Genomic DNA, 22,023 nt, shown 5'->3' with positions numbered 1-22,023 from the left:
CCATTGCGTTATAAAAGAGTCACTCATTTCTGAGTCCTGTTTTGGTTCATTCCTTTGGATCTTGAGTCCATTTTATTCGCACAAATCGAGAGAAACATGTTATCAGACTCGATAGTACGACCATATCGTGCCAAGACTATAATCCCCCATAAGTTTTGTATACAGCATTTCACGTTAAGAACGGAACATTGCTTAGATGGGCCAATGTATTTCTTGTGGACGATAGAAGTGCGCCGATGCCATGTCGTACTGATTAGAATGAATCGTATATCGGCAGTCGGTAGTCACCCGTTCCCTAGAGGTTTGTCAACATCAATCTCCATAAGTACAATGTTCTGCTCTTAACGTGAAACAAAGTATAATGTGTATGGACGACGATAGATTACCAAGAAATATTCTAGACTAGACCATAAAATTTAGGGAAGAAGACCAACAGGATAACCACAGAAAAAGTTAAAATACAAAGGAGGTGCTTTTTAGTACTTACTTACTTACTCTGTGGCGTTAGGGAGCGTTCAAGTATTACGTAACGCAGTTTGGGGGAGGGGGTCTTGTAAAACGTTACGGCGCGTTACATGGGGGGGGGGGTTCGAACAGCGCGTTACGTAACATTCTTTTTTAACTTAAATGAAAAAAACTACGGAATTTCTTGTATGTTTTACATAGACCCCTGAATTGTATTATGTTGCACCCTCACGCTCCGCTCATGTTCCGACAACAGGCCAATAGTACCTATTCAAGTAAAAAAATCTTAAAATTTGTAACACAGATGAAGCACAGTAACATGTGTTTGTAATAATTAAAGATGGACCTCTCTCCACAACAAAAGATTAAAAGATACAGATGTTATTTAGAGGTTGTAGAGGGAACTACGTGTTCATAAATCATGTATGTTTTCTGAAATCGTTTTCTGCAGTAGGTATTCATTAATGTTATGATGTAAAATACGCAAATTTTCAAATTATTTAAAAATGTCTTTAAATAAAAAGCATTAAATACAAAACCCACTATATTGCTACTTAGTTTAGAAAATTGATAGATATTAAAAAAAATAATACGTTTATTTAAAGTGTGATTCCTGAATTATTAATTTCAAAATTTTATGTGATTAATATCTTGACGAAAATTATACATAATTTCAAAATTTCACCTTGCATTATTCATAATAGACCCTACATAATACACATTTTTGAGATAAGGTTGTTAAGCAGCTTCTAAAAACAAAAATATACAGGGTGTTTAATTAAAATTAAAGATAATGGACTATTATGCTAGACTTGAGTGAATCACCCTGTATATTCAAATTTATGTTTAAATAGTCCATAGTTGAATTTAAAAGTTGACGTATCCTAGCGTTTTTATAATTTTCTAAAATAATGACACATGACAACAATTTTATTCCATAAGTGGTTTCCATACATTATAATTTTAAATGATTTTATTATTCATAAAGACTATGAAATCAGATTGTTAAGCAGCTTATAAAAATATAAAAATATACAGGGTGTTAAAAAATAAAGCTTATGGACTACGGTAGGCTTGCATGAATCACCCAGTACATTAAAATTTATGTTTAAAAAGCACACATTTTTATATTTGAAAATCTACGGGTCTCAGCGTTTTTTGAAATTGATTAAAACAAGGACAGAAATAATTTTATTCCATAAGTGCCTTCTTATATATACAGGGTGTTTCAGAAAAAGGTAACACGATCTCTAAGATAGGTGAAAAACTGAAAAATAATTGGGGTTTGCTTAGTATAAGATTTTTGTAACAGCATGCGTTTTCACGATACAGGGCGTTGAAGAAAAAAAAGTTTTACACATTTTTTTCACTATTTTTACGAAACTACTGGCAACATCGTATATTATTTGTTATACAAAAATTTTTACTAAGCAAAATAAAATATTGAAATAATAAATATGTTATTTTATTTTAAGTTTTTATTATAAAAGATAAAATAGAAGAATGCATGAGAAGAACAATAAAGGATGAAGCCAAAAATGTATGTAAGGATTGGGCCAAGCATGGAAAATGTAAATGTAAAATTCGTAATAAAAGATTATTATTCTAAGTTTTGGACATATTTCATGTCATGGGACATGAAATTGCGATTGGCAGGGATAACCAGACACATGAACTAAAAAGAAAAATCGTTCTTGGGTGGGCAGCATTTGGAAAACTGAGAGAAACTTTTAAAAGTGAGTTGCCCACATGCCTAAAGAGAAAGGTATTTGATCAGTGCGTCCTCCCAGTCTTGACGTACGGATAAGAAACACTTACCTTACCTAAAGCCTCGGCTACCAAACTAAGAGTAACGCAGAGAAGAATGGAGCGGTCAATGTTAGGAATAACTCTGCGAGACAAAATCAAAAACGAAGAAATCAGGAGAAGAACAAAGGTAACTGACGTCATCAAAAGGATAGCCAGGTTGAAGTGGAGATGGGCAGGACACATAGCCAGAATGACAGATGGGTGATGGACAAAAAGGTTATTGGAATAGAGGCCAAGAGAAGACAAGAGAAGCGTCGGTTGACCGCCTACAAGATGGACAGACGACGTAAGAAAGCTAAATAAAAACTGGATGAGAGCGGCGCAGGATAGACGTGGTTGGAAACGAGGGGAGGAGGCCTATGTTCAGCAGTGGATTTTTGAGGCTGGATGATGATTGTAAGTTTTTATTATTACCTCAAATGCGATTAAAATAATAACAACGTTTTTTTACCGGTTTTCCGGTACTTTTCGTAACCTAGCTTTCCATTTAGGTTCAAATGGTCGCTAGGGTGTTACGTAACGGTTAGGTAGGGAGAGGGGGTAAATAAAAACGTTACGGTGCGTTACATGGGGGGAGGGGGTCAAAAATCTTCAAAAATTGCGTTACGTAATACTTGAACGCTCCCTTACAACCCTTCGTGGATTTTAGTCAACTCAACAACATGCCTCCACTCTTCTCTGTCTTGAACAACCTCCATCCAATTCTCCACGCCTATAGTGCTTAGGTCTCCTGATATATTATCTCGCCACCGGAGTCGAGGGCGTCCGCGTAGTCTTCTTCCAGTTGGGACTTCCTCCCATACCAGCAGGCCGTCCGCGCATGGGTCGATCGGAGACACGTCTCGAAGTTCGCGCGTCTTGCTCGTCTTGTACGAACCCTGCGGCACAAGCGATTGCTCTCCGCACACTAGTCGATTCAGTTTGCTCACATATTCCAGCCAAGAAGAACGCATTTTTTATATATCAACCAAAAGAACTATTTATATCTGTGAAAAGTACGGTATTGTTACATTTTTAGTATAATTTGTATACAATGAGCCTTATGCAATTGAGGGTATTTTTCTACTTTCCAAAGAATTTTATAATAAATACTTAGAAACAGAAGTTCAATGTTTTCAGAATTTTATATTACAAACAATGTATTTACACAAAGCTTACTAGTACCACAATCAATGAACATAACATGCACCGAACTTTAAAAAAACTAAAATTTAATTTAACGCAAAAATCAACAAAAAACTAAGGAAACAAATAAAATAAACTCACCTCCATGACTGAAAACGTGCATCTCACTCGAACTTTCCCGTGCGTTACGGATCGCATGGGACGAGAGTCGTACAAGCCGAAGAGATTTTGCATTCCTAAACGCACCGTCTACCGAGCTCAATGCCACAACGAAGGAACTTACGTGGCGAGGAGAGATCTACGCGACTGGAATCGAGTCGGCTGCATCGAGCGTCGCCCCATGTGCGGACTGCCAAAGGTCAGAACGGTCTTTGGTCAGAATGTGTTCTGAGGTGTCCAGCCCATTGGAGTCTTCCAGACTCTTAATTTTTGCTTTTTAGTAGCCTTTATTTAAATTGTAGATCGGATATATTCATTAAGTTTCTCTTAATTATATTATTATTAAGGCTAATATATTTTTTGTAATAATCTTTATTCTTATTTTTAGATGGTTAGAAATTTCCGAAAGCCTCTAATTATGGTAACCCCGAAAACGTTACTTAGACATCCAGTCTGCAATTCAGATTTTATTGATATGATTCCTGGAACCTTTTTTAAACCCGTTTTAGGTAAGAATTTAAAAAAATTAAAATTATTACTGTCGGCCCAATTTTACGTATGAGTATGCCCTAATTAGTACAGGTCCTGGACGTATTTGAGTATGCAAAACCTGAGGACCGGCAGCATCTAAACATTCCGTATATGTATTTGGCACCTAGGAGTTTTCTATTGGTTCCTTGGGGCACGCGGCTATATTTCAACCAATAGGCGGCGAGGTGCCATTCACGTATACGGAATGTTATTCGGTGCGAAACTCATATACGGAATGTTAAATATTTGTAGACGGAAATAAACAACTTTTTATTAGAGTCGATTAAAAGGAGATTGATTTTAAAATTCTTGAATGTATTATTAAATAAAAATAAAACAATAATTATAGTATTTGGAATGTTATTTGGTGCGAAATTCATAATATCGATGGTGAAAGTTCCCAACCTTCTATGTCAATTTTTGGATATTTTGTTTTGTTGTCCTAAAATTAAAGAAAAATATGTATTTTGTCTGTTTACAAGCTCCTATGTCGTTAATTCGTGTATGGCCTTCTATAAGCTAATTAATGAAATAACGACTTAGAAGCTGCAAATAGTAAAAATACATATTTTTCTTTAATTTAGGGTAACAAAACAAAATAGCCAAAAATTGACATAGGAGGTTGGGAACTTTCACCATCGATATGCGGAATGTATTCATAGACTAAAAAAGACGACTTTTTATTAAGTCAGTTAAAGAGGACTGATTTTAAAATATTTTGTTAATGCATTATTAAATAAAATAAAACAATAATTATCACCTATATGGAATGTTATTTGGTGCGAAATAATGCGAATGGTACAGATTTGAGAGACATTATTTCTTTATTTGACTAGGTTTCGCTTTCGCAGAATTTTTAATGACTTGCACGTGTTGTTTAGTATGTTTAGATGTTTCAGCTATCAATTCTGTTGAAGTTTAGGGCTGTGTGCTACCAGACGGTAATAGTCGTCTTTTTTTATCTACGAAGTACGAACATTTAACATTCCGTATATAGACAAATGAGATATATGCATAATCACATTCGTGAGACATTCCAGAATAAGATTCAAGAAGTCGCCCACGCGAAAAGTGGTCCAAATTTTTTTTAACAATTTTTTTTAATCCAATTGCAAAAATCAATATTTTTTGCCGGAACAAATTTTTTTTTAGGTTTTTTGGACCATTCTGGATAAAAAAGATCTCTTATAATTTTTTTCTAAAGTTAATCGTTTTCGAGGTAAAAGCAATTTAAAATTGAAAAAAAATTAAGGCTTAATAACTCGGTTAAAAGTTGTTACTATGAAAGTCAGAAAGTAACTAAATCAAAGTTTAAAACCTCCCCTACAAGATCCTGAAGAAAATTTTTGTCCCTATTTGATTACTAAGCTGTTATTTTTAAGTAAAAATAATGAGCGCCATGCACGTATTAGGCGGCCGTCCATGATGAGTGCGAAAGAGATGCCATTCAGGCAGTCCAATGGCGAATCTCACTCGCACTCGCATTTACAGCTGCGTCAATACGATCTTACCACTCATTATTAATAATTAAAAATAACAGCTTAGTAATAAATTAATGACACAAATTTCTTCAGGATCATGAAGGGGGGGGGCTTTAAATTTGATTTAGTACTTTTATAATAATCATTTTTAACCGAGTTATTAAGTCTTAAAAATGGCCGTTTTCGCGTTGTTCAAATTTTAAATGGCTTATAACTTGAACACGATCAACTTTAGAGAAAAATTATAAGAGACCTTTTCTGTCCGGAATGGTCCGAAAAATCTAAAAAAAAATCCCAGGGCCGAAAATATTGATTTTTGCAATTTGATTAAAAAAAAATTGGACCACTTTTCGCGTGGGCTTATTCTGGGGTGTCTCACGAATGTGATTATGCAAAAAAATCTCATGGGAATATTTTTTCCAACGAACCCGCTGTTTTCACCTTGTCTAATATGAATCTCGCACCTATTATGGTGCATTCCATATGCTATATCTAATTGTTTTATTTTTATTTAATAATACATTAACAAGTATTTTAAAATCAATCGCCTTTTAATCGACTCTAATAAAAAGTTGTCTTTTCCCGTCTACGAACATTTAACATTCCGTATATGAATTTTGCACCAAATAACATTCCGTAATAATATTCCGTAATAACATTACGTTTATTAACATTCCGTATACGTGAATGGCACCTCGCCGCCTATTGGTTGAGATATGACCGCGTGCTGCAAGGAACCAATAGAAAACTCCTAGGTGCCAAATACATATACGGAATGTTTAGATGCGGACCGGCAACTATGTTCTGATTCTTTTACCTGAGACCTTGAACAATGAAAAACTTAATCTTGCCGGAAGGTGCGATGGTGCCTTGTTACCCCCTCCCACTCCCTATGTTACGGGCAGATAAAAAGCGATTGTTTTATTATGAGATATGAGGGGTATAATTTCAAAGTGGACAATCTCCATATTTCACAAAAATTGAGGTAGATGTCGCATTACGTCGAGTTTCTAGCCCTGAATCGAAACAATAGAAAATCTCTTTTCAAAACAGTCATTATCCAATGAATTTTGAAGGCAGGAAATTAGACTTAAATTCAAAACGTACAATCTCCAATGACATTTAATTGTTCCTATGAAAGAGGTTATTCGTCTTTCTTGATTACTGAAAATTTAGGAAACATGGAGATTGTGCACTTTGAAACTATATCCCTCATATTCCTTATCTCAGTTCATTTTTCCTCTTATTATTTATATTTTTCTATTCTTATTATTATATTTATATAATTTTAGGGGATTCTAAGGTTGCAAATAGCAACGTACGAAAACTTTTGATTACTTCTGGAAAACATACGTATACTCTAAATGAAAAAAGAGAATCGTTAGGTGTTAAAGATACTGCGATTATATCATTAGAATCTTTCTGTCCCTTTCCCACCTTGGAATTAAGGGAAGAAATTGCGAAGTACCCAAAACTAAAATGTAAGTACGATTTAATCTTTTTACAAAAAATATAATAACTTATGTTTCATTTCGGTTCAGAGATTATCAGTCATTCCTTTAGGTACGTTTCACTCTCTCCAGAGATCTTCAGAGCCATATGAATAAATACACTGTGTTCCAAACAAAATTTGACCCCCCCCCCTCCCAGAAACTTAGAAACCACGAGTTTATCCACAATTTAAAAAAACCGTTAATTTGTATTGAAAGGGGGACGAATTTTCATACAAAATTCCAGCTTTTAAATGTAACCCCCTACTGCCCCGCATCAACCCCCACTTTTTTTAGATAGCAAGTGTACTCGAGTGGCACATCATTTGAAAGGTATTTTTTTTCTCTACACGACCTTCTATTTTTTCTTTATTTGCAGAATACCTTTAAAGATAATTTTGGATTTAACTAATTTATAATTTTGTAAGTCCAAAATTATCTTCAAACTTATTACGTACATTTAAAAAAAATGAGTGTCGTGTAGAGAAAAAACATACCTTTCAATTGATACACACTTGGTATTTAAGAAAACTGGGGGTTGATGGGGACAGTAGGGGGTTACATTTGAGAGCATGTTTGCATGAAAATTCGTCCCCCCACCCCAATATAAACTGACGTGTTTTTTTTTTAATTTTGAAGAAGCTCTTGGTTTCTAATTTTCGGGGGGGGGGGGGGGGGGACGGGGTTCAAATTTTTGTTGGAACAGACTGTATATTAAAAGCAATTTAAAAGAACTAATACATTTCTAGTTTAGTATTTAATGTATACTTAACTAATTGTAGCTATTGTATGGTGCCAAGAAGAGCCGCAAAATATGGGTGGTTGGTCATTTGTCAAGCCAAGATTTGAAAATTTAATAGGAAGAAAAGTGAGTATTATTAAATCTGTGGCGTGGTGCTAAAAGGGCCAATGTCACTTTTTTGCTGTTTTGTCAGTTTTTTAATTTAATATTGACAAAACAAACCCGCAAAAAATTGACATTGGCCCCTTTTAGTATCAAGTCACAGAAATATTGTGTTTATGTGAGATTTGCCACAGTATATTGTAATGCAATTACATTTTTACCTAAAAATATTTAACGTTTCGATTTCCATTCTGGAAATCGTTTTCAAAAAAGATTATTGAAAATTTTATTTAAATAGTGTATAACCGACTAGTTGCTGAGGGAGTTATGTGACATAAGCATGTACTATTCTTCTTTTAATTTCTTTGTTGCCGTTGTTACCTATCTTTAGTCAACCGCAAGCCTAGATATATGAAGGTGTCCACACATTTCAATTTTAAATCGTCAATTATTATTCTTTTAGGTGACTGGTTGCTTGACCCAATACCACACATACAGTTGAGTCCCTGAGTCTTTACCCGTCCGTCATCATTTAATAGGGCTTTTCATTCACAGTCATTTGTTTCGAGCTTCTGTCATGTGTCACATAATATTAATATATCTACGACATACGTTATTGGTATATACAATAATACAAACCAAAGACGTATGACGTAGATATATTAATATTATGTGACACATGACAGAAGCTCGAAACAAATGACAATCGATGAAAAGCCCTATTTAAAGCATACGAAATAAGTCGGAAATTTACTAAACGCAACAGTAATTGACAGAAAGTGGGTATTATTCCGATCATGGGTTATAGCGTTGATTGAAATATTGATATGGGTCCAATACCTCAATCAACGGTTATAGTATAAAATTTGACGTTATCAAATAAATAGAATGTCAAATATAAGTTTTGCTTTAAAATTTTGGTGCATAATTACAGCTACATTTGAAGTAGCTTAATAAATTCTTTTATTATCTATCATTGATTAATAAATAAATAAACAATTTATAAAAAAATTGATAACATATTTTCTTTTTGTTATTTTATTCACTTTGGCGGAACATTAAACACAAGCATTCCTTAACTGTGTCAACAATGAGGTTATTTGTACGTTGTCAAAATTTATCGTAAAATAATATAAACTTATAAAATTTCTAACTCCAATATAAAATTACTTGTGGAAACAACTGTTTGTATACTATAAAAAACTTCAAAATGCAAAAATTCTACAAAATAACAGCAAAATATTCAACAAACTGACAGCCACAAAAGTAAACAAACCAAAACGTCAGAAATTGTACTTAAAATATGTAAAAACATCCTCAATCGTCTTTCTGTGTGTACCTATCTCTTTTCAATGCACTGAGTCTAGATCGTTTATAAAAATAACATGTGGTTTTACTTAATAACAGGCGCCAGCTGGCTTGTCATTAGTTTCATGCGTGGAAGAGAATGGATGCTAGATAAAAAGTATGTGTTTTATCTCGCCAGGTATTAATGACGCACGGGTAAAGACTCGCGGACTTAATTGTATATTTGGTATTTTGAGCATTTATATTTAGTCCCATTCTCTGTGCAGATGCCCTTAACGACCGAAATACTTACTTTACTTTCCGTTTCCGGAACACCAACAACTTTAAATTCTGTATTTCCAATGGTTGGCCACATAGATGGCCCTGTCATTTGCTATAATTAAGTCTTGTTCTGTGCAGGTCTCTCTCATCTCTGTGCATGATAGTAGATGCCGGCTAGTCTGAACCGCGCCACAGTCGCAGGTATCGTCCTCCTGGTATCCCCATTTTTTCAGGTTACTAGCACAACGTGAAACGCCGGTTCTTAGTCTGTTTAGCGCTTTCCAAGTCGGATACGGTAAATTGTGTCCAGCAGCCATTTCCTCCGAGGGAGGAAAATGTGTCGCGGTAGCTGACGCTTGCCATATGTGTATTCGGCGCGTCTCTGGCGCTTCGGGGATGGATCTTGATGTTTTCAGGAAGCTTTTCCGAGATCTTAGTCTGCTTGGCTGAGTTTGGTGGTCATATAAGGGTCTTCGGTCCGTCTCCTGCTTTTTCCGTTCTACCTCTGACGTGACCTTCCTCCTGATAGGTGGTGGAGCAATTCCAGCAATGGGGTATACCTCTTCGATAGGTGTCGGTTTCAGGCAACCCGATATTATACGGACCGTTTCATTTAGAGCCACGTCGACGTTCTTTGCGTGAACAGAGTTTGCCCATACTGGTGCTCCAAACTCCGCGGCCGAAAAACATAATGCCAAGGCAGAAGTGCGGAGAGTGTGTGGTTGTGCTCCCCATTTTGTATTAGTTAGCTTGCGGATGATATTATTTCTGGCACTTACTTTCTTCTTGACATCTTGACAGTGGTATCGGTAAGACAGAGTTCTATCCAGACGGACGCCAAGGTATTTTGGGGTCTTGTTGTGTTCCAGCATCTGACCACGCCATTCCACCTCCAGCGACCTTCGGGCATGCTTGTTTCTCAGGTGGAAAGCACATACCTGGGTTTTTGTGGGATTGGGTTTCAGATGGTTTTTATCATAGTATAGAGCTAAGTCTCCCAGGGATCTGTCAGTTTCACTTCGACTTCATTGAAGGTTCTTCCCTGAGCTGCCACCGCTGTATCATCAGCGTAAATAAATGGCCTTGTTTGTTGGTGTATGGGTTGGTCGTTGGTGTATATGTTGTATAGAATCGGCGCGAGGACACTTCCCTGTGGTAGCCCATTTTTTTGGTCCCTCCATCGACTGTTCTTGGACTGGAGCGTTACGTAGAAGCGTCTATTCTGGAGGAGACATTTCACTAACCTTGTTAGTCGGAAATCCTTTGTAGTTTCGTAGAGTTTTGCGAGTAGCCGTTGATGGTTAACTGAATCATAGGCGGCAGTTAGGTCTATGAACGCTACTCCTGTTATTTCCTTCCGTTCAAAACCATCTTCAATATGTTGGGTGAGATTAAGAATTTGACTGCAGCAGCACTTTCCGGGCCTGAATCCTGCTTGTTCTGGAATAATTTTAGTCTCCACATATTCTGCGATCCGGTTCAGTATCATTCTTTCAAAGGCCTTGAAAAGGTGGCACAAGAGAGATACAGGTCTAAAACTCTTTGTATCCGCCGGATACTTCCCTGGTTTTAAGAGGGCTACCACTCTAGCTTTTCTCCAGATTTTGGGGATTTGTAATGTACGGATGCAGCAATTCATCATTTTTACGAGCCACTCTACGGTTTTTAGTCCAATGTTCTTTATTTGCTCTGTTCGTATGTCGTCCAGGCCAGCCGCTTTATTATCTTTCATTTGATGGATCGCGCCTCTCATCTCCTCTAGACAAAAAGAGGTACCTAGAACATCTGTTTCTTCGTCGATATTCCGTTGAGCTCTCACCTTGTTCTTTCTTGATGTCGTCTTACCGTTCATTAGAAGATGATGGGCTATCTGATCGGGTGTGACTTCTGTCATGTTGACTGCCGGAGCAGCGGGATCGTTGCCAAGATTCCGAATCAGCTTCCAGGCACGTCTGCTGTTTTGTTTCATGTCCAGACTCGTGACCAGCTTGCACCACCTTTCCGTTCTGTTGGCGGATATCGCATGTAACATTTCCTCCCCAGCCTGTATTGTCGCTTCCGAGAAAGGGTCTTCTTCATATAGCTGTTCGTATCTTTTAAGTAGGGGTTTTAAGTAGGGGTTAACGACCGAAATGCATCAGTCAGACTCGTGAACAGCTATTCTTTATTAGTAAACCTACGTATAGTTGTGCAAGCAAGCTAAGAGAGTCTTTAATATTCAGCTCAGCGGGGTACTATTTATGGAAATGTGTACTTAAATAAACAAGGGATTATTCCATAAAACAGGTAGATCCCTTATTGATATATTTTCACACCTTGAAGAATAGGAGCCCACGGAGCTGAATATTAATGACACTCTTATATACAGTTTTGCTGAGCGGGATGCCATTGTCCGAGTTGTGAAATTATATAAGCAAGGGTTTAATTTGATAAAAGAGGTAGATCCATTGTTTATGGGATTTCTCAACTAAGACAATAGCACCCCGCTCAGCTGAATATTAATGATTCGCTTAGATAGTTTGTCAGACTTTACTATATTTAGACTTTATTATATTTAGACCAGGTCATTTAAAAAAAATCAATCGATGTGTAAATACAGCACCTAGAAACTTTCAACTTTTTGCATTGTGTTCAGGATGATGTCAGAAAGAAAGTCCAGAACAGAAAAATGGGTGGAAATGCATAGTTGAATTTTAAAATGTGTCAAAAAGTGTAGAAACATGTCAAGATAAGAGTATTCAGGGCCAGCTTTTGCTACTAGGCGGGTTTTGGGGTCACTGGAGACGAATACGCCATCAGAACCGACCACCGGAGCACCTAATGCCCAAAAACACTCCAAACTCCACAAAAACAAATACCTTAGACTTAGCAGTCACCTTGGGCACCAAGTAGTCCAGGGGTCGGTTCTAATATCGTATTCGTATTCAGCGACGCCAAAAACCACCTAATAATCTATTTGCAAGAATTTAGTGCCGAAAATCTTCTAAACTTCAGAAGATGACGTGCCTTAGCAGAAGTATACTTTTTTGTTGCCTAATATTAATACTTATTTTCTTTTCTAGATCATTTACTGTGGAAGGGAAACATCGGCAGTTCCTGCTGTTGGAGTTGGAAAATGGCATCAAAAAGAAGTATCTGAAATTGTCACCAAACCATTCTTAATTTAAATTATGTTTAAAATTTAAGGATTTTCTAATATTCAAAATATTTCAATTTTTATTAAAACATTGTTACATTTTTAGTGATTTATTTTTCTTGAATCGAAATATCAGATCAACTGTGGTATTGTTAGCCCGTTTCCTGGTTGCACTAAAACAATAAAGAAAACATTGTTTAAGAGATTTACTGCCATTCTTAAATAATACTGGAATGTAAAAAAATATAGTTTAAGAAAATTTCGAAACTTCGAACGCACAATAGGGAAAGAAGGGAAAAGTCAGCAATAAACATTGTGGAAAACGAGTCAGATACAGTTGCTGACTCCGATTTTTCAGTTGAAGATGGGACAGGATAACCTAAGAAAAATATACAATAACAAATTGCTAAGGTAATGAAAGAGTTCCAAATGCATCCAACGCGGAATAAGAAAAAATAGACATCATACAGATCTCACAGCAGAATTAGACTAAATAGAGCAGCAAGAAGAAATTACAGAGATCAAATACAGAGAGTAAGCAGAAAAAATTCGAATTTTACCCACCCTTTAATGAACTAGACGTTGTAACGTTCATCAAAATACAGCAAGATAGATTGGCTGGACATAATAGAGTGCCAGACAACATATTGCTAAAAATCTAACGACAGAAATACCGGTAGGAAGAAGAAGCAGAGACCTACCACGAATTAGATGGAAGTGAGCATCCATAGGATGCACAAAGGACTATTGAGCCAAAGATACGTATAACATTTATAATTGCTCTTTTTCTATCATATGAATACGTGCCAGCCACCGTAGGAGCAACACGTGCCAGCCAGCGGAGCGGAAGAAAGCCGAAGGAGTGGGAGTGACTTTGACTGTTGAATTTCTCAGTTCAGCTACGAATGTAAGCGTAGCAAGCAGTCGGGATCTTCTCACTGTCTGAGGCAAGAAGGAGAGGCAAAAACCAATCTACTGGATGTGGTGAACTTAGGGAGTTTGATTTTTATTGAATTCTCTGAGACGCCACAGCTAGAGATTGCTTAGCGGAAAAAGCAAAACGGGCTCGACGTGAGCCCGTTACGGGATTTCTACTGTGCCTCCGTTAGGGTAGACACTGCAAGGTGTAGCTTTTTAGAAACCTACATCGGGCAGCCCCGGCCCCTGGGTCAGTAGAACGAGAATCAGCAAGAGGAACCCTAATCCAGTTCTGTCTGGGTTAGTGACCAGCCGCGATAGCTCCAGGGAAGCCGACCCTGAAACCATGCTGGCAACGGGCCAGACGGCTGAAAAAAAGGCTCGTCAAAATTAGGACAGTTCGCCCCCAGATGATTGATCGAGCTATGTCTCGATCACCTCCCCTTTCTATGGCCACTCCGCCAACCTATGAAGATTCACGTAAAGTGAATCTTAACCTTTTTCAGGAGTTAAGTTCCGATGAAGCCGACGGTTATTCAACTGTGGATGACAAAAGTGAGAGAGACGGGGATTTTAAACTCCCTAGGAGTGAAAAGAAGAAGGAAAAGTCTAAAAAGAAGAGAGACGAGAAAAAGAAAAAAGCGAAGAGGAAAAGAAAGACAAGAAAAACCCAAAAGTAGAGGCCCCGACGAGGCAGGCAGAGGTATCACCAAAAGGGCTAGGACAGCAAATGAAGCGAGTGACGAAGAAAACAACGACAAAGAAGAGCTCCTAAAAGAGCTAGCAGCCCAAAAAGAACTGATGAGACAGCTGTTCGAAGCCACCAAAACCAGGGAAGCCCAGTACGAGGTACGGCTGGTGAAAAACGATGAAGAGATAGCCCAGCAGAGGGCCGAAATAGCGGAGCCGAAGAAAGAAATATTGGAGACGAAAGACGCGATGGTCAAGTCACAAAAGCAGGTGGTGGACCGGTTAGACGTGCTGATGGAAGCCCGAAGCCAGGACAACAAGAGCCAATAACAACAGGAAAAGCCACCATCAAAGCTGCCAAAACCAAAGTCAACAACTGAGAAGCTACAGCCAGCCGCTGAAGCCAAGAAAAAGACAGAAAAACCGAAAAAGACAGAAGATTTCCCGTCCCTGAAGATACCAATTTCGAAAGAAGAGTCGACGGCATGGGAACTTCAAGCAGACAATGCCATGAGGGCTGCTTCACCCCCAATACAGGACACATTCAACCTGCCCCGAGGACAAATTCCACCAATCCACCCACCTACGAACACAGGTGGAGATACGCCTGCCCTGAGACGTCCCAGTGATTCAGAGACGGAACATATGGAGACGAACCAAGACGACACCACCGTGATGCCTGATCAACAGGCAACACCATACCGAAAACCGCCTGTAATTAAATTGCAGAGCGTCAGCGAAACAGGGGCCATCCTCACCATAGCCCAAAAGGAAAAAATATATACAATCAATAAAATTTCCGGGAGTGAGTGGTAAGGAAACCCTCATTCAGGCGAAAAGTCCTGAAGATTACAGAAAAATGGTGAGGATAGTGGAAGAATATGCGAAGACATATGACGCCAAAGACAAAACCAAGAGGCTACAATGGGTAGCCTTTCCTTTAGACAAGGACGTAAAACCCAGAGTGGATTAAGAGGGTTACCCACTAACACTTCCGAGAAGACAATACAAGAAGAAATGGCAGCACAATATAATATTGTCTGCTATTCAGCGAAAAATATGTCAACCAGAGCCGTCCCCAAGAGACAGCTCCCAATGTTCGTCCTGACTCTGGATCACGAGGACATCGAGGGAGCAAAGCGGATCACAAACTTGTGCCACATGAAGGTCGTGGTAGAGGACCTACGGAAGGCAACAGGACCTACGTAGGGTGTCAACTGCAAGGGTTATCACCATGCACAGAACGCGTGCCACAAGGATCCAAGGTGCGTAAAATGCGGCGAGGACCACCCCACAAAGCTGTGCACAAGACCCAGAGAAACCAAGGCAACCTGCACCAACTGCAAAGGAAGTCACCCCGCAAATTACAGAAGATGTCCGAAATGTCCAACGTGGGGAAGACCACCACCAAAGAGGCCACAACAACAGACGCCCAGAAGACAGCAAGCAACCGTGGTATCATACGCCCAAGCTACGCAAAACAAACAACAAACAGTGATCCCCCAAGACGAAGACTACCTAGTCAGAATGGTCACCAACATTGTGACTAAGGTAGTCCAAGAAGTGATCCTAGGCACCAGGCAGATACAGAAGTAATGCAGGCAGACAGGGGATACTTGAGGATAGGCTCCTGGAATCCGGGCGGCATATCAACAAATCAAAACATCATGGATGAACTCGCCAACAGATACGAGGTGGACATCGTAGTAATACAGGAAACCAACCTTACAAACAACTTTAACCTAAAGTTTCCTGGGTACGATGTATACAGGAACGACCTTACAAGAAGATCAGGAGGAACGGCCATCCTAGTCAAGAAGGGAATTAAACACACCAGATTCACGATAATACCACTGGTAAACATGGAGGCAACAACAATAGAAGTGAAAATGAAGCAAGGCGCAATCAGAATAACATCAGCCTACGTAAGACCGCAAGACCCACTAATGGACGATGACCTAGATGCGTTTCTAAACATCGCTGAAACATCCATAATAATAGGAGACCTAAATGCAAGATCCCCCAACTGGAACGATAGAGCTACGAACAGAAACGGACGACTGCTAAATAGCTATACCTCGTCCAATTTACTTACCGTTGCACGTCATCCGCGCCATAGCCTGTGACACGCTACCAACACGAAATATCTAGGCGGTAGGTGTGTTCCCCTTTAGAATCATTTTGATTCTAAAAAAGAACACACCCACCGCCTAAATATTTCGTGTTGGTATCGTGTCACAGGCTATGGCGCGGATGACGTGCAACGGTAAGTAAATTGGATGAGGTATATATAGAAAATAACGAAAATACAGTGGCAATGGGCCCAGAAGAACCAACAAACTTTCCAGGAAATGGACTTCCCACCCATATCGACATCGTTGTAGCCAAAAACCTAGGACTACAAGCTGAACTAATCACATTGAACGAAGGAACAACAGATCACAACCCCATTCTACTAGAAATAGGAACATGGGAAGAAACAAATCCGCCGAAAAGAATAAAAAAGAAAATAAAGTGGACGAATTACAAAAGACTAGTGAGTGAAGGAATAAACATAGTGCCAGTGATAAATAACCCTCAACAAATAGAAGAAAAAGTCCTAGAGCTAGAAAACATTATCCAAGAAGCAATTAGAAACAGCACAACAGAGGAGGAAGTCGAGATCCACACGGGAAGGTTCAAAGACATACCACAAGAAGTACAAGACTTGATAAGGGAAAAAATAGAGCGAAGCAAATAGCCAGAAGAACAAGAAACCTAATAGACAAAACCTGGGCAAATACACTAAAAAGAGAGGTCAAAACGGCTCTACAACTACACCGCAGCGAAAAATGGGACAACTTTGTACAAGAGATGGAAGAACTAGACTCAAACATGAAAAATATTTGGAAGCTCCGGAAAATGATGAGAAGCGACAGAAAACCCATCCCCCATTACATGGAGAAAACGGCATGGTGTATACCATAGAAGAGAAAGCAGAGGTGATGAGGTCTACACTCGAAAGAGAATGCAGGTTAAACTTCCACCAAGACGAAGACGTAGACTTCATGGAAGAAGTCGAAGAGCAAGAAGAAAGACCAGAGGACCCAGAAGACATCATTCCCCCAACATCACCGGAAGAAATCAACGAACATATAAGAAATAGTTCACCGAGAAAAGCGCCTGGTCTAGACGAAATAACAAATAGAGCCCTAAAGTATTTGTCTATAAGAGCTATAGTGTACTTTACAAACATAGTGAACGCGATATTAAGATACAAAATATTCCCGAACAGATGGAAAGAGGCCTATGTCATCATGATCCCAAAACCTGGCAAGAACCACACATTCCCGCAGAACTAGCAAGATAGTGGAAAGAATTATCCTCAGCAGACTGCAAGCGGAAACAAGCAGATTAGAGATAATCCCAGAAGCTCAATTCGGATTCAGACCACAGCACTCCAGCGAGCTACAAGTACTCAGATTAACTGAGTACATAGCAGCTGGATTCAACGACAAGCAATATACTGGAGCAGCATTCCTGGACGTAAGCAAAGCTTTCGACAGAGTATGGCACAAGGGCCTCATATACAAAATGCGAGGTTATGGATACAGCGGAGCGATGACGAGGCTGATCTCCTCGTACTTAGGCGGCCGGAGTTTCAGGGTTCGGATAGGACAAGTTCTGTCCGAGCTCGGAAACCCGGAGGCTGAAGTGCCACAGGGAGCGGTCCTGTAACCTCTGCTGTACACAATATACACCGCTGACGTACCTAGAACACCAGGTACCCTAATGAGCCTCTACGCCGACGATACAGCGATAGCGGCCAAACACAGAAACGTAGACATCGCAGTGACCAACCTGCAAACAGTGTTAAAAGACATCGAGGAATGGTGTATACAATGGAAGATAGCCATAAACTCCGAAAAGACGCAAGCGGTACTATTATAAGAAAGGAAGACAACAGCCAGAAGAACAGCTGACGGTGCTGAACAACTCCATCGAGTGGAAAAATGAAGCTAAATACCTGGGAGTCATCATGGACAAAGGATTAACCTTCCAAAAACACGTAGAAGCCACAGCCCAGAAGGCCAACATGGCGAGAGCAGCTTTAAGAGGACTCACAAGAAGACAAGAAGAAAAAGTAAACTAAGACTAAAAACTAGGTTAAGACTAATAAATAGCATAATATTACCGGTATTAACATACGCATCTCTCGCATGAGGACAAGTAAGCAACACCCACAAAAAGAAGATACAAGCGGTCCACAACAGCAGCTTAATAGAAGCAGCCAGAGTCCCAAGATACGTCGCAGAAAGATTCCTATTTAGAGAACTTCAACAGGTGAGAGTCACCGAAATGAAGACAGATAAGGCAAGGGTCAAATTCGCGGAGCTGGAGCACCACCCAAGTCACATACTGCGAGAGATGCTAGGGTATGATGCGTTCCACCGATGGAAGCACAAACGTCCTAAACAGCAAATAGTGGATTAAAGTGAATCGAATAAAGCAAACAAAGAGTGACAAAGTAAAAGAAAAAGTAAAAGTGAAAGTAGTAGTCAGTTCGTAGCTCGAAACACCAAGTGCCGAAGAAACACACAACCCAAGCGTAGGTCCAACATCACGACCAGGTAAGAAAATAGAGGAAAAGGCGCAAGCCAAACAAAAAAACACAAAAAAACAAAAAAGGCGTAAGCCACCAAAAAAATCATAAAAAACAAAAAAATCATAAAATTCTTGAGCACCAAGTCATTGGACCGAGCTCAGTGGGGCTTGGTACAATGACTTGAGGCCCAAGCAAGCAATTTTAGTACCGCGGATAAGTAAATAGAAGATAAAGCTGGCCTAGTTTTGAAATTCGATTAGGGCACCACATTGGAATCTTATTACCCAGGATTCCATTGTGAAGAGCATTTGGCTACGATAGTTGTGCCTCCATTGCGCATCAGCGTGCTATGGGGGAAAGAAAAGGGATGGCCTGGGGCATTGGAGCGAGGTGAGGTTTTAAAATGTTTTAAACTCGGGTCAAAACACCTCGCCCCAATGAATTGTTACACCCGAATGTACTTTTTCGATAGGGTGGACATCTCCCACAGGTCGGGTTGAATCAAATTGCTTGCTTGCTTGCATATGAATACGTCAAGAAGGAGGAAAAGGTTATTTTTTACATTCAAGGAGGATCAACCAACAAGTGAAAGTGGAAGATTATACAAAAATAGAAGAAGATATTGGTGCCACCCAGTTTGGATTCAGCGGAGGACTAGGAACAAGAGAGGCTCTGTTCGCTTTTAACGCTCTTTCGTAAAGACAACTGATATGAACAAGAATCTCTAATGTCTGCTTTATAGATTTTCAAAAAGCTTTTGATAGAGTATGACATCAGGAACTTATAGAACTATTAAAAGAAGCGAACGTGGATAGTCGAAATACACGGGTTATTGTCAATCTGTACTGGAATCAAAAAGCAAAGGTTAGAATCGAAAATTTCGAAACATAAATTATTGAAATCAAAAGAGGTGTTAGACGGGGCTGCGTGTTGTCCCCATTATTGTTCAATCTGTACAACGAAACTATTTTTAAGGAGGCAATATCAGACGAAGAACAGGGTGTATGGTATATCAATAAACGGAAAAATCTTGAACAACATAAGATTCGCAGACTTCACCGCTATTTTTGCAGACAGTCTAATAGAAGCAACGCTTAGTAAATATATTATATTAAGTTAGTATAGAATATGAACTACAAATGAACGTTAAGGAAACCAAGTTCATGATTATTTCTAATCAACATATAGTAGGCTAGATATCGAGGAAAAACAAGTAGAAATAGTGAATAATTACAAATATCTGGGAACCTGGGTAAATGAAAACAATGTCCAAGGTAGAGAAATCAGGACACGCATTGAAATTGCAAGACAAGCATTTATAAAAATGAAAAAAATGTTTGTTAATCGAGACCTTCCTCTGGAGCTGAGGATAAGAGCCTTAAGGTGCTACGCGTTCTTGACTTTGTTGTATGGAATGAAAAGCTGGACACTAAAAGGTAATAATATAAAGAAATACAGAAGGATTTTGAAAATACCATGGATTCAACGAGTTACAAATTCAGAGGCTGCAAAAGGATTGCGAGGTCATAAAAAACATCAAAACAAGAAAGCTGGAATATTTTGGAAGGGTAAAAGATCCATAGGAAGAAGAAGAATTTCCTGGCTGAGAAACCTAAAAGAGTGGTAGAGTTGCAGCTCAGTAGATCTTTTCAGAGCAACCGCCAATAAGGTACGGATAGCTGTGATGATAGACAACCTCCGATCGGAGAAGAAACTACAAGAGGAAGAAGAACCAAAAAGTTATTTTTGAATTTACTGTTTTCCTAATATGTATTAAAATTATTTTTGAAACTGAATAAGTACCTACTATATTTCCTAGTATAGTAGCAAATAAATGGAATAGTAAAGAATTTTAATTACATAGGTACCTACATACAGAAAATTTTCATTACAAGTATAAGTATTTGAAATGTCACTAAATAAACATTTGAACAGATAAAAGATAATTTATTTTTCCCTACAACAATAAACAACAAGTACTGGTAAACAATGAAGATATATTTTATAATCTAAAAGTCAATATAAAAATAGTCGACTAAAAATATTGAGGCCGTCTCATTTTAAAGCTTTTTAAGTGCTCCAAAAATATACAGTGATGAGCGCGCTAATAACCGGCAAAATAGCTCAAAAGATGGAAATCATAATACATTGCGAAACAAAAAGAGATGAAACTAGTGGAGATGGAAATAATCGTTATAAACGTATACATTAAATTAACATTACATTATATAGTTTCCCACCTTTAGACGTATCAGAGGTGTATGAAAACACTCACTGTGACAGTAGAATTTTATAAAATACTTCTGTCACAGACGTCTAAAGGTGGGAAACTATGTAATGTAATGTTAATTTGTACGTTTATAACGATAATTTCCACCTCCACTAGTTTCGTCTCTTTTTGTTTCGCAATGTATTATGTTTTCCATCTTTTGAGCTATTTTGCCGGTTTTATTAGCGTGCTCATCACTATATATCACAAATTGTTAAAGTAAAATTGACGGTTTTCCTATTATTCTCAGTGGAATTTTTAAAACTTTTCGTTAACTTTCGTTAACAAAATTTTCAACTTCAATAAGTTTGTCTATACCAGGTTGCTATGCCAAACCAAGTAACTCGGTTTGTATCAGGCTTACAACAAAAATAAAAAAGCTATCTCTTTTATAAAATGTAAAGTTTTTGAGTTGTTCTACATATAGAGAGGATCTAAATTATGGAATAAATTCATTTTCTCTAAAATGGACGACTTTGGAGAAAAATCCTGAAACAGGTCGATTTTTATTTTTAAATTACAATTGTTTGGCATATATTTCATACTAGTGACGTCATCCATCTGAGCGTGATGACGTAATCAATGATTTTTTTAATGGGAATAGGGGTCGTGTGGCACCTTACTTGAAAGGGCGTTCAATTCTTTATTTAGTAATATAAACGATAATATCATTATTTATAGAGGGTGACCAAAAAAATTATTTTTGAATTAAATTAATTGACGCAAAAAGAAGAATGTATGTAATTTATTTAACTCAAAATACATTGTAAGACTGTCAGTAAATAGAAAAAATGTTTATTTCAAAAATAAACATTTCTTTTCGCTTACATTAAATCACAAACAGCCTCCCACCTACCTCTTGGCAGTTTGAACATTTAATTTAAGCGAAAAGCAATGTTTATTTGCCAAATAAACAATTTTTTGCTATTTTCTGACGACGATAGAATGTATT

The 22,023-nt window shown here is 38.2% G+C and overlaps 2 protein-coding genes across 3 annotated transcripts in view; both read left to right on the top strand.

Annotated features, from left to right (window-relative positions):
• Positions 1-12,714, top strand: part of LOC114335167 (probable 2-oxoglutarate dehydrogenase E1 component DHKTD1 homolog, mitochondrial) — a 138,039-nt gene extending 125,325 nt beyond the window's left edge. For both annotated transcript variants that reach the window (XM_050652662.1, XM_050652664.1), the window contains 4 exons: positions 3,947-4,067; positions 6,863-7,051; positions 7,843-7,928; positions 12,536-12,714. In XM_050652662.1, the coding sequence (XP_050508619.1) occupies positions 3,947-4,067; positions 6,863-7,051; positions 7,843-7,928; positions 12,536-12,640 (501 nt within the window). In that variant the 3' untranslated portion in view covers positions 12,641-12,714. The remainder of the gene's footprint in view (positions 1-3,946; positions 4,068-6,862; positions 7,052-7,842; positions 7,929-12,535) is intronic.
• Positions 12,715-14,046: 1,332 nt separating this feature from the next.
• Positions 14,047-14,547, top strand: LOC126886053 (uncharacterized). The gene has a single exon (XM_050652892.1). The coding sequence runs from the start codon at positions 14,047-14,049 to the stop codon at positions 14,545-14,547; it is 501 nt and encodes a 166-aa protein (XP_050508849.1).
• Positions 14,548-22,023: the final 7,476 nt, after the last annotated feature.

Source organism: Diabrotica virgifera, chromosome 6 (assembly GCF_917563875.1).
Source record: "Diabrotica virgifera virgifera chromosome 6, PGI_DIABVI_V3a".
NCBI lineage: Eukaryota > Metazoa > Arthropoda > Insecta > Coleoptera > Chrysomelidae > Diabrotica > Diabrotica virgifera.
Note: the sequence above shows the minus strand (reverse complement) of the source record. Positions and strands in the feature narration are given on the sequence as shown.

Coding starts and splice junctions, on each gene's coding strand:
- LOC126886053 (XM_050652892.1), top strand. CDS start 14,047: ATGAAGCCGACGGTTATTCAACTGTGGATGACAAAAGTGAGAGAGACG.